General features: G+C 42.7%; 1 protein-coding gene across 8 annotated transcripts in view; it reads right to left on the bottom strand.

Moving 5' to 3' along the window:
* pkp4 (plakophilin 4) overlaps positions 1 to 16481 on the bottom strand; it is a 71735-nt gene that overhangs the window by 2669 nt on the left and 52585 nt on the right. For all 8 annotated transcript variants that reach the window (XM_069532235.1, XM_069532237.1, XM_069532233.1 and 5 more), the window contains 13 exons: positions 15184 to 15394; positions 13920 to 14052; positions 12676 to 12889; positions 7077 to 7260; positions 6322 to 6439; positions 5541 to 5732; positions 4680 to 4853; positions 4253 to 4403; positions 2830 to 3022; positions 1577 to 1661; positions 1121 to 1238; positions 874 to 1014; positions 8 to 72 (listed from right to left, as the gene is read on the bottom strand). In XM_069532235.1, the coding sequence (XP_069388336.1) occupies positions 8 to 72; positions 874 to 1014; positions 1121 to 1238; positions 1577 to 1661; positions 2830 to 3022; positions 4253 to 4403; positions 4680 to 4853; positions 5541 to 5732; positions 6322 to 6439; positions 7077 to 7260; positions 12676 to 12889; positions 13920 to 14052; positions 15184 to 15394 (1979 nt within the window). The remainder of the gene's footprint in view (positions 1 to 7; positions 73 to 873; positions 1015 to 1120; positions 1239 to 1576; positions 1662 to 2829; positions 3023 to 4252; positions 4404 to 4679; positions 4854 to 5540; positions 5733 to 6321; positions 6440 to 7076; positions 7261 to 12675; positions 12890 to 13919; positions 14053 to 15183; positions 15395 to 16481) is intronic.

Genomic DNA, 16481 nt, shown 5'->3' on the forward strand with positions numbered 1-16481 from the left:
TATTTACCTGTGTTCTCCTGGGCTCCTCTCTCGTGGGCGATGTGTAGTAATATGAAGAAGGCTTAACAGACCCTGGAAAAGAGTAAAAAAAAAAGGTGCGTTGCTGTTCGTCAAACACTGGGACTAAATGCAAACACACTTCATTTCATATCAGTGAAATGGTCAGAACATCCCCAGGGGGCAAATGTCTGAATTTAGCAAGATCAAAAAGTGTTGCTCTGATCTGGAGAGAGAAATAACAGCGAATAATAGAGTCGGTCACAACTGTTCTGTTGTTTACACAGCCCACAGGACGGGATATTTCTTTGGCACTCCATCCATCCAGTGGAATCCTGAAACTCAATTTCCACTTTGCTATGTAGTGTGGAGGCTGCAGCTCATTCTGTTTACTTTGCCCTCCCCCCTGCTCCCACCAACCAGCGTAGGCCGGCGAGAGCTCTCGTCTGGATGTGGTATGTCTGGGTGCCCACTCAAGTTGCGGGCTGCAACATGGGCCCACTAACAATGGCACTATTGTAGCGTGTGTATGAATGTGTGTGTCCTCCGCTGGCTGGTCAGTCCACATTACTGCTGCGAAGCACAAAACCAGCTCTGAAGTGCTGTGAATCAAACTGAGTGACTGTCTCAGGGCTGCCAGGCTTTGGTGGGGATGATAAGGGAGGGCTGTACTGGCAGGAAGAGGAGACTGGCTGTGGAATCTGCTGGGTGTTATGAGGGATAAAACAGATAACGTTCTGCACAGGGATGACCAGAGGGTAGCTTGTGATTACTGTCTGGTGCAGAGAGTGGATAAGGTTTGAATAAGATTGGAAAGAGAAGTACAATACAAGACGCTTGCACTTTCAATGGCTTCCAGATGTGCGCACTTTGTACCTGTATACTGATTTTTATGAATACTGTTGTCCCCTTGGAAATTATAAAATTGCATAGTTGACTGTGCTCTCTGGTAATCTTTGATAGTGTCTCTATGCTCTTTGATGCCCAGCATGGCAGGAGACGACGTGGCACTGGCAGCTGTGAAAGAGAGAAAACACACTTCAACATAAAATTCCAGAGGTTTTCCTGTTTCGGAGGCGGTTTCTATTTCCATTGGGTTAGAACTTAAGCTGAAAGAACATACCAGGGTGGTTGACTGGGGACATCTGAATGGTGCTGGTGGGGAGGGTGGGCTGGGACTTGAACCTGTCCCTTTCAAGTGTTGACACAGGGGTGAGGAAATGGTTTTGGTTCCATCCATCCTGTAAGGGAAGCACAGAGAGGAAAAAGGACGAGTATGAATAATAAGAACAGTACTGTGGTATTTTTAAATCTGTCCTTCCTTTTGTCACAGAGGGGAACTTTGAAAAGTTCCTCTGCTGTGTGGTCCTCAGTACGTCCATATTGTTAAAAGGTTCAAATGTTGAAACCACCTGAACCTGCAGAGTTTATACAACTGTTTTCAGTTTAAACCTGTTGCACACATGCACAAATATCACTGATATAAAGAAATTAGTCTCTTACAGTTAAACTGGCTACATGAGTTTTAATATAATATATCAGTGGTTGAACAAAAGCAACATCCCAATGTTTGTCTTACTTTTTTATAGATGATACGTAGATCCCGATACTGCCACAGTGTGTTCAGCACCTGAGCAGCTGCCTTCACCACCTTCATAGAGTACCTGGAACACAGACAAAAAATAAACAGGTTCTCTTCAGTGCTGATAAATCACTTCAACCACACTATAAATGAAACTGTAAACATTTTTGAACAGTATGATTAGCTTTGGGAACTGAAACTAGGTTCCAATTAGAACCAAATTCAAAATGTCAAGTAGTTATCCGAAAAGAATTGAATTTTTGTTGTACTTATTAGTTTGAAAATGTGAAAACTCGGCTATCTGCCAGGACACAAGTGACTGAGTCACACATCAACATAACATTCGTTTGGACGTGAGCGAGCATGCATGGATAACACCACAACAATGTGAACGTGACAGATGAGGCCCAGAGAGAAGGGAGAGAGAAGATTAAAGAATGAGGGAGAGAAGAAGAGAGCAGAGGAAGACACACGTGTAGAGTATGTAGAGTACACGTGGGTAGTATGTAGGGTCCAGTTAAGGCTGAAGACACATCTGTCTTAATAGACTGTATCATGTCATTAACAATGAATCCACCCGTCCATCTAGGGGGTGACAATTTTATGTCCTGATCAGTCTTGAAGACTTTCAGAATCTATTTCTAGAGATTGTAATGCACATGCTTTTGCATCTTAATATATATAGAAAAAAGTACAATACTTTTTTTTCTGTGAATGTTGAGCTAATACTAAAAATATATAAAAATCATTTTCTTATTTAAACATTTGAACTCTTTTTTGCCAACTTGGAGTTGAAACAAGGAACAGATACGAACTAGAATCGATAAGCAGATTCAGAAATTCAACCCGACCCTGAGTGTGACTGACGGAAGAGAGCGTCCTCAGTGTTTTAACCTGGAACATTACTGAATATATAGCAGGCTAGGAATAGACTGCTGCCATCAGTCCACAGGGACATACAAGCTCAATGCACACAAAACCACCTTCCCTGTGGCTACAGCTTATCCTTCTGCAAGCATTTAAGTGTGTGTGTGTGTGTGTGTGTGTGTGTGTGTGTGTGAGAGAGAGTTAATGTAAACCACCTACTCTCCAATGTCCAATACAGTGTGTGCAGCCGAGCCACCTGACACATATGGTGGATAACTGTGTGTGTGAGCGTTTGAAGCACACGTGTTAGTGCGTCAGGTTTGTATCACTGTGTACAAAAAAACAAAAAAGCATTTGGACAAATCCACGCTGCTGTAACACACCTGTCTCCTCTGCCCTTGGTGATGTTGACCAGCTTCTCGATGCCGCCCGTGTCGGCCAGGGCCTTGGCGTTCTCCATGTTTTTGCTGGTCACCTCGTGCAGGGTGCAACAGATGGCCGCCACGGTCTCATCTGACAGCAGGGTGGTGTTTCCCCCGGGGAGACGGTTGACCAGGTCCCTCATCGCATACTTCCCTGAGAGGGAGGAGGGAGAGTGAGACCTGCAGCTCATACATTTTGACATTTTGTAAACTGGGCATGTGGGTAGAAACGTATGCACGGAGAGGAGAGGGGGAGGTCGCCACAAGCACACTGCATTTTTTTAAACACGTTACATAATGTATAAGTGGACGTCACAAACTACATTAAACAATTTCTGCATCATGAATGACTTAGCTTGAAACTGCAGTGAGGTCGGCAGTTTTCTTAAATGACATTGAATCACCACTACAAGGGCGTCTTCTGCTAAAAGAGGATTGCTCCCCCTATCTCTCCTTCAGCTAGGCAGCCCCACTGAGGGACCTGAATGCATGCAGCACATGTAACCCCCCCCCCCCCCCCCCCCCCCCCCCCACCTATACACAACAGAAAGCGCCTCAGACCAACACTGCAGCCCCTCCTCAGGCTTTTTTCCCTGCCTTGCTGGAACTGTAACTCCGCATTAATTCCACACAGAGAGAGAGAGAGAGAGAGAGAGAGAGAGAGCATATCAAATCTTGTCTTTCATTAGATTAGACTGTTTGGTGGAACGGAAAAGGCTGGAGTGAGATAAAATGAAAAATAATAAGCAGCAGTTCGATTTAATAAAACAGTTCAAACAGTTCAACTATGTTCTTTTGTCAGTGGATATATGCAAAATATCAAATAGTTGTAGATGAAATATTGAATAAACATTTCAATTTATAGTCAAACACTGTCAGGTCTACACTGTGTATTTGGTATTGTAAGATTTTTCCAGAGGATTCTTTATAAGGGGCTGAGTGAACAGTTCTACAATGAAATAAGAGCTAATTAATTTGAAATTCTGAATAAAATCAAAAACGGCAGCCTGCCATAAGAAATATGACGCATTAATAAATGTAAAAACATTTTCAGTTCATTATGAAACTGCATGAGGTCTGTACTTCACCCAACAGGGACAGTAATGCCAGGTCTGAATTAGGTCAGTGTTTGGTTTGTTACTATAAAAACTTGGTAGTTCCATGGATAAGGACACATCCCCTTTGTAGATATGAAGGAATCATTCTGCACTCATTAAAACACAATGATTGTTAGATTAGGTGATTAAACATTGATGAATTATTAATATATTTGATTCCTGCCAAATGATCCCCTGAAATCCTTCACACTGTCCCTTCATGTTTGCTAGAATTTCATTCAGGCTGGCTGAAAGTGAAAAGTTAGTGTGACAGTGTCATTTCTAACCTATGAGTTCCTTGTTCCTGACATCCAGTGCCATGTTTCTCAGTGCGGTGGCAACCGAACACACCACCCTGTCGTTATCCATCCGCAGCAGTTCCACTAGGATGGGCAGTCCTTTCTCCTTACGCACAGCTGCACGAATGTATGCTGCAAACTGCAAAGACACACAAAAAGGCATTTAGACTGTAAACGGGTCGAGACGTCAAACACAGGAAAGTGCATGGTGCACATTTTGAGCATGTGTGATTTCAAGTGTAAAACAGACGTCCGCTCTTACTGACACAAAGGAGGTGAGCTGTTAAATCCTTTCTTAACAGTTGAACAGATGCTTTATCCTCTCAGATATCACATTTAACAGTGTAAATACAATCAGAGGAGGATATGTGTATTACTTCGAGTGTGCACATATACACAAACACTAGTATTGTACCTTCCAGTTGCCGGCTGACAAGTTCTGAAGAGACCCAGCAGCACCCTCCAGAGTGGCAGGATTCGAGCTTTCAGCCAGTAGTGTTAAGTATGGTTTAACCACCGCAGGGTGCCACAACATCTCTGCTCCCTTGGGAGACTTGGAGAAGCCAGGGATGGGTCCCACACCGTCCCACTGAGAAGAGAACCACAGTGTTTAGTCTACTATATACAATGTACAGTAATACAGGGAGGCTGTGGGTTGGTCTGTGTTTGGTTTCCAGACAAGGTAATGAATTGGTATTTTGCTGGTATGGTATTTTATGTACCTGACTGACGATCAATAAATGCTGTTCAACAACATTGTAAAGATCACCTAGTGCGTCTACAAAATATCTTCAGAATTTACAAAACGAGAATTAAAAAATAATAATCAGCATAATACATATAGAGTAGAGAAATATAAATATATATATATAAAAGGAATGAAGTGTATTTTGGTTAAATGAGAATGATAATGAAATGATTTCTTGAGTTTTGGCCAAAAAACATCTGTGATCTTTACCTTTGACCAAAATCAGCTCATTTTTGAGTGTAAGAGAACATCTGTGTGAAATGTGAGGAAATTCCCTCCGGACGAATAACATTCAAAAACGAGGAGGTCACCATGACCCTGACCTTTAACCTTAGATGATCAAAATCTAATCTGTTCATCCTTGAGTCCAAGTAACCTTTGCACCAAATCTGAAAGCTAATGCCTCCAGCTGGGCTGTCGCAGAGGAACAGAAGAAGTTCCACTGACCTTGACGTACGCATTGATTAAATATGAACAGTGTGAACTTTCTGCCTGTGTTAATACTCTATTAAAAAGCACCTCACTCACCGAGTCTTCCTGCAAGCTCTTTTTCTTCTTCTTCTTCTTCCTGCCCCAGCAGCTGGAGTCCATCTCTTTACAGGGCGACTCGTTGCCCAGTAAGCCATCCAGCTCCTGCCCCCCGATCAGCCGGGACGGCGGCATCTCCAGCTCCAGACGATACGACAAGTTCCTTAGAGTGCAAATACAGTTCTCCACAATCTGAGGGCAGGAGGATGGAGAAAGGGAGAGAGGAGTTTCGGTGGTACACAGACCAGCTGTTCGCTGCGTTCCAAATCAATTAGATATGTTACCCAAGAGCTTTAAGTTCAAAAGAATATCTGGACCAGAGCAAATGGATTTAATTCAACGCTGTTTGAGCTCTGTACAGGCTTTGCCTCACAGAATGTCAATGATGATATATACGTTTGACAAAATGAATGGCCTCAGTTCCCACGGGAGATGATCTCCACAGTGCAATGAGCACAGATGCATATCTGCGAGATCTGATTTCCTTTCTACTGCTACCACGGAAGACAAATGTAAATATAGAGTTTAACAGGTCAGTGAGCTAGTCGTCTGGATTGGATTCTGAAAGTCCAACATTGTGCAAGCATGTCTCGTGCATCGGGTGCAAAAATCCCATGAAACCGTTGCTGTTGGCTGCGGTGAGGGTCATTTAGACTCAGGCAATAAAATGATTCAAACAGGGGTAAGTAGGATTATTCCCCAGAGCCTCTTATCATGTGGCAGCATGTTTTCCTCTCGGCTGAGTGTGTGTGTTTGTGCTGGAGCCTGAGTGGGTGCGTACCTTGCTGTCGAAGTCAGAGGTGTTTACACAGGCTTTGATGACGTAGAGCAGTGAGTCAACCAGACCCTCACAAATACGCATCTGTTTTCTGGCCTCCTCGCCGGCTGAACTCAGGTTCCTTTTAAAAACATCAAACACACACACACACACACACACACACACACACACACACACACACACACACACACACACAATTAAGCCTTTGAGTTGAGTCTTTGTTCAACAAACAAATGAGCATATACAAACACACAAAATGACAGCTGTGTGTGTGTGTGTTTATTCCACTAGAATGTGTAATGTGGGTTTTACCATCCCCACACACCATGAATAATGCATGAAGTGTGTGTGTGGTCTGACTGGAGTCATTATAGCACTTAGCAACTACCAAACTAAATATAACTGCATAAACGCAAACCATACACATAAATGTAGCTATACATAAGTGTGTATACAGCTATTTTTACTATAGCATACCCAGTTAATGATCAATAATGTAAGAATTTAATTTTTACTTTGTTGTTGAATATAAAAAACACTGTTTATGACAATGTAAAGACCATTGTGACGCTGTAAGGCATGTAAGTGTGACTTGTAACTTCAGTTTCTGGTCTTAATTTCACTGTTGGGCCACTCGAGCATTAGATTAATCTCAAAAACATCCTTAACACAGTATGAGCTGATTGCCGACTGGCTGTAATAGCGTCAGATGTCCACAGTGCGGTGCTGGTGCCCAGTGGGTTCATCAGGTGGTTCACCTCAGACAGCCTGTGGTGTTCCTCAGCACCAGTGACGAGTGGAACTTCAGCTTGTGGTCGTCGTCGAAGGTGGAGCTGCTCCACCCGGAGTGAGGGATGATCACAGTGTTGGTCAGGGTGGTTAAGGCGTCCCGGATGATTGTCATCTTCACCGCGTCACACGACGACAGGTTCCACAGCACCCCTGCAGAGACACGCAGGCGCAAACACAGCCACTGAGAAACAGGCAAGGCAAACCTACAGTTGTGTCAGCTGTCATGTGCAGTTAGAAATACCAGCAACCTGCCTTTTTAGTAGCTGGGTCTGGGGATGTGTCCACGAATAAACGCATACAAATACACAGAGACAGATCCTGAGCAGAAATTAATCACGACTTCAGCATCAAGGCTCCAGACTTTCATATCAATGTCCATCTAAGCAGGATGTCCTTAGGGTGAGAGACATTTGCTTGTAATGAAAAAAGACTCAGTCATTTGAAATGAAAATATAAATATTGTAAAGTCTTTTTATTATTCCACTCAAATTCAAATACACTTTAGGTAACCACTGATAACCAGGCGCAGTCCTGGCAGCCTTTGATGCTTCATCTGTCCAGGATTAGCCAGCATGTAGCATGTTCTTTTAATTAGATGGCTCTTGGTGCTGCTGGGCTTATACTAATACACTTCTGTGGGGCACCAGTCACCTTGGACGAGGCTAATGCAGCACAGGCTCGAATCTACTGTGAAGTACACAGGACTAAAACACAGCGACTGATATTCACGTCCAACGCTGCCACAGCAAAAATGTTTAAAGTGCATGAGCAGCGTGCATGCGTGTTAGTGTGATTGCTTCATGACTTATGCATGATATTTGCAATTCTGCTTTTGTTTCTTCTAAACGTGGCTCGTAAATGCAGAACACATGAGATGACCTCAACGGTGCAGTGTTACACTGAAATCTCTTTGTAATGTGTTTAGACACCGCACCTCGAAATAATCATCAATTTTACAGATTTCTTCTCTCAGAACCTCATGGTTTTTTCTCTCAACACACTGTTCCTCTTTCTGACAAATCGTGATGATATTTGGGGTCTGGAGCCCAGATTCACACGCAGCTGGCAAGAAGCTTAACAAACAAATACACACGCCTGCCAAACAGTGTCTCTGCCAGTTCTTTAATCAAAAGTCGTTTCACTTTCTATTACCCTTATTAAGACTGGATTCAAGTTAAATTATTCAGTGAAATTATTACCATTATTAGCAAAGCTGAGAATGAAGTGATAGCAGGAGCTTGTAGCAGCATGTGTGTGAATTCCCCATAGTGTTAATTATTATAATTATTAACACATTTTAAGGTGAAGACATGTTTTAAGGTTAGTTTAGGTTTGGTTAAGGTAAGGATTAGGTTTAGGCAAGTAGTAACTATGGGTATGGTTAGGATTAAGTCACCAGAAAATCAATGTAATGTCTTCTTGGAGATATGACTGACACATGAGTGTGTGTGTGTGAGTGTGAGTGTGTGTGTGTGTGTGTGTGTGTGTGTGTGTGTGTGCGTGCGTGTGTGCGTGCGTGCGTGTGTGTGTGTGTGCCTGCGTATGCGTGCACATGTTGCTTCGTGCCGTAACCTTAGCATCAGGTGGGCTAGCGTCACAGCTCTGCTCAGGCAGTGGGATACATTTCAATCAAATCATTCCTTGGCGATCGAGCTCCGCTCCTTGTGCAAGCACATTCAGGCCCGTGTTTGTCTTTCTCACGGGATACGTGGATCGACACAGGATCACTAATGCAGAGATAACACAAATTCTCATGGTCGCTGACCAACTTTTCTTGTTCACTCTGCCTCCCTCAACTTTCCTCCACACCCACTCAGGATGTCAGTTTATAGAAGGGAATTTCTTGGCAGGATTGCAGACTGCAGGTCCTGTAGCGGCTGCATGCCAGCGGAATCGCCAGGCAAGTTCACTGAACTGTGCCTTGACGAGGATGTAGCACCTGCGGTAAATACCCGCAAGTCAAAGAGGAGAGTCCAAAACCTTCTGCTCAGTGGTGTGTTCTCTGGTGCCTTGGTCTAGTTTTCAGATCTAAGATCAACAGCCGGGCCAGTGGTCTATCTAGAGCTAAACTTCAGAGAAGACAAATGAGATGAGTTGAGGTTCAACTGAGAGACGGAAAAAAATACGAAATGTTTTTAGCAGCTGATGGAATACAGAGAGGATGAATTTCAAAAGATATCAGACCAGGAACTGACTCATTCCCAAAATATCTGACTGGTCGTTAGACAGTGTCATCATCTCTTGGATTGACTTTGTCAGGTGAAGCAGTTACTGGGCGGTCATTTACTTTGAAAAGCTGCTGATCATCAAAAAGAAATCCAAACAATTTATTAACCTTTCAGTTTTTGGGAGTTGAACTGGAAACTTGTCAATGCTGCATCGACTAAACATCAGACAAACAGCTTGGAGCGAACCTCTGAGGTTGGTGGGCGTTTCTCATTTTCTCTCTCATGCAGTGGAAGTCAGTAAACTGCTGCTTGTGGCTTTTACAGGATTTATCTCATGAGTCAAATTAACTTTCAAATGTCTCTAGCCAACATACACAGCAATTTCTACAATCATTTGGCAACTGGCTTTTGCTGGTTCTTGATGCGTGTCTGTTGATTTTTGTGTGAATTGGCAGTCATTTGACTTTTGAAAATATTATACAGAACTAAACAGATGAGAGATCTGGACTTCACATTGTTGCAGTTTTATTTAAAGACTGGAGCTAAATAAATAAACAAATTACAGGATAGTGTTTAAATATGTAACATCAAATTACATTTAAATAGACACAAGTGAACCAAGTGCAACACACAAACAGTGGAAATGTAGTTGAATTAGATAGTAAAGCTAAATAAAAGGAAGCTAGTGTGTGGGTGAGTTGTGTGTTGGAGCTATAATGACTGTTCTTTGGACTTTAAAGTTTGTTTGAGGACAGAGCAAGAAGCACAGCAGCTGCTGGGGGACACAGTGAGGTAAAGGAGCAGAGATGAGTTTGGTGACCCAACAACACGACCCCTGACCCTAAAGCAACTGGTGGTCGACTATCCCAAATGAAGCATAGCTGACACCTGGACATCACGGAGGAGTCGAGACGGAACCACTGACGCGAAGACCTCACAACTGCTCGGCTTCATCACCTCCTCCGACAATCCTGCTTAGGAAGGTGGTGCAATTCAAATTGCTAACAAGAGTAACTATGTTCTGCATGATCAATATAAGCCTGACTGTGCGTGATGTGGAAAAATAGTCTGATGGGTCTAATGGATTCTATTTAACTAACAAAGAAATGTTCTGTAATGTCACAGTTGTGTCCAGCAAAGTTTTAAATAACAAAACGATAAAACCAATTAAATCACAAGTAGCATTTTCCATGTCAAGGAAAAGAAAGTGCAGCAACGCATCACGCTCGCTATTCACAATCCATTTTTGCAAAGGTCACAGTTGACATGATAAAATTATTCTGTAACAGGTTTTTATGAGAAGGAGCTTTTTTACTTGCTGCTTTTGCATTTCTGAGCGTCTCCGTACAATGCACCTCTCAATGTGCGTTTTTTTTGAATGTCACTGGGCCAGAACAAAATAATCTTGGGGAAACACTGGGGTTGTGTGAGGGTTAGAGCTGGCCTCTCAGCAGTCAGCACTCTTCACAAACTTCAGTTGACGCTGCACTTCTTTGCGTCCTCAGCAACACACCTGCCTAGTTTGAAGTCGATCGCATGAGCAGTTGTTGAGCAAAAAAAAAAAAAAAAGACTTGGATTAATTAGGGTGAGCTGCGGGTGAGTGAAGGATCTCCGTCTGCTGCACTTAAAGCGATGGTCATCCACTTGAAAGCTCATTATGTGGAATGTTGTGATCAGGTGTAATTAACCAGAGGTGATGCAGCAGGACTGACCTTTTCTAATTGCTCTCCATCCTGGGGCCTGCTCTACCAATTAGCCCCAGCAGGCTTCTCTATCCAGTGGATGGAAGAGGGGAAAAAAACAGAGCCCTCACATTAAAGCAGCTGAGTCTCATCGGGCAACACATCTTTTGAAATGTGCTTGAAATGTTTCATGGTTTTAAGGCATAAACTCCTGTGTAGTTAACTGGGTTCTGAGCCGGGACAAATATTGTCTTCTGCTGTGTTACAGTGTTGATTATATCTCATATGTGTCAAGCAAAGTCAACAGACCCTTACTGAAACTAGAGACAGAAAACAATCTCTTCCTCGAGAGTATACAAATGCTACACAGTGTTTGTGTTGTTTTCCCTCAGGAGTGCTGGACTGTAACCTGAGACCGTGTTCGAACTGCGGCTGAATTCAAACACAAACAGCTGACTCAGCCACCTGGGAGCCAAATGTCTTGGCTCGCTTATTTCTGTAGCGCTCCACCCTGATCCAAAACAACACCGATTTTTGTACCCTATTTTCCAGAGCTCAGACAACACACACACACACACACACACACACACACACACACACACACACACACACACACACACACACACACACACACACACACACACACACACACACACACACACACACCAAGCTGCATGAGGCCTGATGGAAATAAGGAGACTGACTTGTAGACAGTCGGGGGACGATTGTCAGACAAGAGGATGAGCTAAATCTCTCTGCAGCCAAAGTAATAAAAGAATATGAATCCTCTGGAAATGTGGTTTCATTTCTTTGCAAATATCTTATAAGCAGAAGTGACGGCAGAATAACTAAATTAAAGATCAGCCTCCATGACCCAGTTACTGTGACATTCATGGTCCTACACCCTGGGCCACAATGGATGCGTGTGCAGCGCGTGATGGCTGCGTCGCACAGGGGGCGTGGTTTGGAATAAAAGTAGCCTAGTGATACCAGCAGTCATAAGCAACCTTACACACAGCACTGTAACCATCTCTCCTCAAAAACCTGCAGGTAAATAATTCATCATCTTTTGCACAAGGTTTGTAACTATCCAGTCCTGCTGCAACCTCATGACACTTCCTAGAATTGACAGACCTGAATTGAGAATGGGGGGGAAAAAATCAGCAAGGGGATGGTGCTGATTATAATAGTTCTAATAAATAATAATAATTATATACTGATTGAATGGATAATGGTATCATACATCATTTAGCTTAAAAAGAAAAAACTGATTCAGTGTCATCTCCAAACTGGTAAATAAAGCATTCATGTGATTAAAAGTATAATAAAATGATGACTGAACATTTGATTAGTCTAATAAAAACTGTTTTGGTTAATGATCCCTTGTTTAATGTATTAAACACGCAAATATTTTAATAAGTCCATCGTCCTTGGTTCTTAAATATGATGATTTGCTCCTTTTTTCTTTTTAATGTGGGTGGAATTTAAAAATCTTTGGGGTTTGACTGCTGCTTGCAAAAAGAAGAAACAATCACCAAACCAATCCATTGTAAAAATAATCATTCACCAAATTAAATTCTGTTTTGCTTTCCTTCTGTGTTTGCCAGATGAAGATGCTGCATCATTTTGTGGCAAAATCACAAAGATGCGCGACGGGAAAACTATCAACTCACAATTTTTTTTAAAACACAACAATCAGCAACAGTTGACTTACCTGTGACGAGCTCCCGCACTTCTGCATCTACCGTCTTTCTGAGCAGGCGGAGCAGAGCTGGGATGCCTCCAGCGTTCCTCACAGCGATCTTATTGTCGTCCATCGCTTTGCCGTAGACCAGGTTCCTCAGGGCTCCGCACGAGTTTTTCTGAACCTCAAGGACCTTGTGCTCTAGCAGGTCCACCAAGTGTTTGATTCCTCCAATCCGACATACCTACAGACAAGGTGAACCAGATCACACACTGTTATCAGATGAAAAATGGTTCAGACTAGAGATTCCGATATTTATTCATGTGACAGGAGAAGATGCCACACAAAGAGTTATTCAGAAAAATTATGCCATTCTCTGAGCGCAGGAAAAACAGGATGTGGCAGTTTGAAAAGTTACAGCTGACATTTTCTTCTGGAATAAAGAATAAATTCTACTCAAAACAAATTTAAAAAATAGGCTTCCTGCTTTTCATTGTCTAGCATGAATTATGTCGTTATATGTTCTTCTTTTGTCGTCTGAGACTAAAATTGCACTCTTCCTATCTGATGCCTTTTTACTCTGTCTGTGTGTTCCAAAACAATAATTTCTTTTTCACCTGAATGCATTACACAGAGAAACCACCAGCTTGACCTTCAATGACATTTCAGGAAAGAAAAGATGGATTCCAGTATGTCAATGTTATGCACAAGTAAAGAGCGGTATGTCTGCTGCTTTATGCTTTGGCTGCTTTTCATTGGCTTAAGGCAACAAATGCCCAAATGATCCCACATCTCACAGAAAAACATAATGATTATGATTAATTATTAGTATATTTTGAATGTTTCTCTTTTTCCTCTCCCATTCATCGTTTTAAGATCCCTCAGATTGAGCTGCATTTAAAACTGTAAACAACTTAGTTCAAACTAGCTCAACTTCCAGCAGCTAAAAGAGCTTAAGCACTGATGCTTCAGTACTAATTATCTCCTGATGGCATATATAGGAATAAATCAGTTCAGAGGGACCAGGCCAGTTTATTTATTTGCTTTAAATCTCGTTGCACAGCTAAAGCTTTTCTTTTCTCAAATGAAAATAACTTACTTTTGGATTTTGTTCACAACTCGTCTGATCAATGTATAGCTACATTGCTGCATTTAAGTGCAATAAAACAAATAGCGGGAGCTTCAATACTAAAAATAATGTGAGCATCCATCAACATAACACTTGTAATAATTCTCATAAAATACAATGGTTGAATAATGTCATACACGCCTACCTCAGCCTTGATTCGATTATCGCCAAAGCACAGGTGCTGCAGATAGGCAGCTGCGTTGGCCTGCACAGATGGGAAGTGATGCTGAAGCATGTGAATCACCTCCGTCAGCTCAGGGTCGCGCCACGCAAACTCTCTAGAAGCAGGTGAGACAGAAAAGTGTGAGTGTGACAACAGAGGCGGAAATAAAATTGTCTCTGAAGGACATACAGAAAATTATACATACGCTTATACAACCAGTTCTATGTTACAATCCACTGGTCATACTTGGATTACACCTTTTCTCTTTGCAGTAAAAAATGAATGTGCAATATGTCATTTCTTGGCTGCTCTTGAATTATATTAACACAGCGACAGACTCCAACCAGCCAAGACAAAACAAGGAACTCAAGGAGCTGATTCTGTTGAATGGCTGTAGTTTGAGTATGAAAATTAAAGCCATACTTCAAATAATGCCGCAGACTATACCTCAAACTCGACTAACCTCTTCTTACCGCCTATGCAAGAATCATGTCAGACAGGAAGGAGAGAGTCAAGGAAACCGAGCACAAAACAAACACTCAGACGTTACAAGAGGTAAAACATGAGAAAGAATCAACATAGATCTGGAAAGGGTCCCAATTTACACAGTAATGAGTCACAATATGTGTCATTATCTGAAAATGACACAATTTCTATCAGGATATGGGATTTTTGTTCATGACACACAGTCCTTTGAGTTGCAGAAGAAATGCTTTTACCTCATGGAGTGTACTTTAGAGCCATGAGAACCCAGCCAGGTCAAACTGCTTCCAAAGATTGAAAATACATGGGAATATCTTCCTGGACAAATATTCCAGAGGATATTTTATGACCTGAGTCATGGTTGTAACCCTGGTGCAGTCACATCAAGTAGTTACACTACAGGGTGAAAACAAAGCTCCCAATGTGTAAGATCGGGGGTTTACTGAAGGGGTCAACCCGTTCTGTACATTTTACACACGTCTATACAACAAAAGCCCACACAGCACTTCACTGCATGTGAGAATCTATAGTTAAATGGCCAAGGCAGAGATTGAGCCAGTTTAATGACTGGAGCTGCATGCGACTATCCTCAGGGCTCTGTGTTTGAATAGTAAGTGGACACCGCTGTTCACCCAGCAGAACAGGGATGCCTTGTAAGCAGAAATAGTCCCTTTGGGCAGCTGGTTTGTGTTATACTACACAGGTTTAACCTGAGATTACATCATGCAGTTTAGAAACAGAAAAAAAAGTGAGCAGTTCTTACCTGGGGTCCTTCTGAATGCTGTCTATGGAGGGTGAGCGTGTGGCACCATCGTCCATCACAACAGCCTGGCGAGCGTAGTTTGGATCGGAGGGCCGGTACTGTGCCGAGCGATACGGATCAGCATAGGTGGCTGCTGTGTTAAGAGCATAGTTGTTTCTTTGGTAGGTCATGGCACTGCGCTGGCTGGATGTCCGCTGGAGACTCCCCACCCCTGAGGGCAAAAAAAAAAAAAAAAAAAAAAAACACACCACCATTCAGAGGGAGGGTTTAAACAATAACATACACGTGAGCCAACAAAGTGGAGATTAGCAGCATTCAGACCTTTTCAGCTCAACTCTGAGCTTTGCAACACCGTTAGCAGACAACTTTAAACCAAGCTGAAAATACAAACATGCAGCCGACAGACTCAGCAAATTCTTAAATCTGGAAGCAATAAATGATGAGGGGAAAACACAGCTCCCATGGTTTCCACAACGCAGAAAGCGTCCTCTTCAAAGGCCTGTTTGCTTGTTGTTTTGTTTTTACAAGACTGGGTTTGAGCCAGAGGGATCCTGCTGCTTTTTCAAAGAGGACAAGGAGGACTCAACCTGCTCGATGATCCAGAAATCCTTTCCTCTCACCGCCTTCTTGCTCCTTTGCGCCACTGGACTCTTAGGCTAACTTCGCCAGACAGAGCAGAGAGACGATGGTAAACCATGACCAGCTCCAGAGATGCACTAGTCAAGTGGAGGCATCACAAACACAAACATGCAGAGACATCAGTGCTCCAAACAAGGTCCAAAATTCAGCCTGACAGCATCTTGCCATCTTTTTTTCCCATCCGCTCCAAGTGATATTATGACCTAGTTCTGTAATACAATGGGTAACAAACACAGAACTGCATAAACAAGCTGGTTGGATTTAGCCCTCCTTCTCACCCGAGCCACGTGATATGTGGCAGCGTGACTGCTGCACTGGTCAGATCTCTATCTGCTCTCCAACAGGACTGGGCATGTGCGTGCCCAAGCTCTCCTCCTACCGGGAGCCAAGACATCAACTTGTGGGGCTGCTCCAAAAACACAATTTCTCACATCAGTGCACTTCTATGTTGGGCAGCAGCACTACCCTGCAATATGGTTACATCCCAAAAAATGTGACCAAACAGAGCCAAAGACACAGGAAGATAAACAACACAGTGACACAGCCATGCAATTTTAAATCTGGGAATGCATTTCCCCGTCTTTTCAGCCCAGGATCAATATTTCTATTTGACTTAAAATGTTCAAAATCAAAATTGTTCCCACCTTCACAAAAAAAAA

Source organism: Paralichthys olivaceus, chromosome 10 (genome assembly GCF_024713975.1).
Source record: "Paralichthys olivaceus isolate ysfri-2021 chromosome 10, ASM2471397v2, whole genome shotgun sequence".
NCBI classification, from domain to species: Eukaryota; Metazoa; Chordata; class Actinopteri; order Pleuronectiformes; family Paralichthyidae; genus Paralichthys; species Paralichthys olivaceus.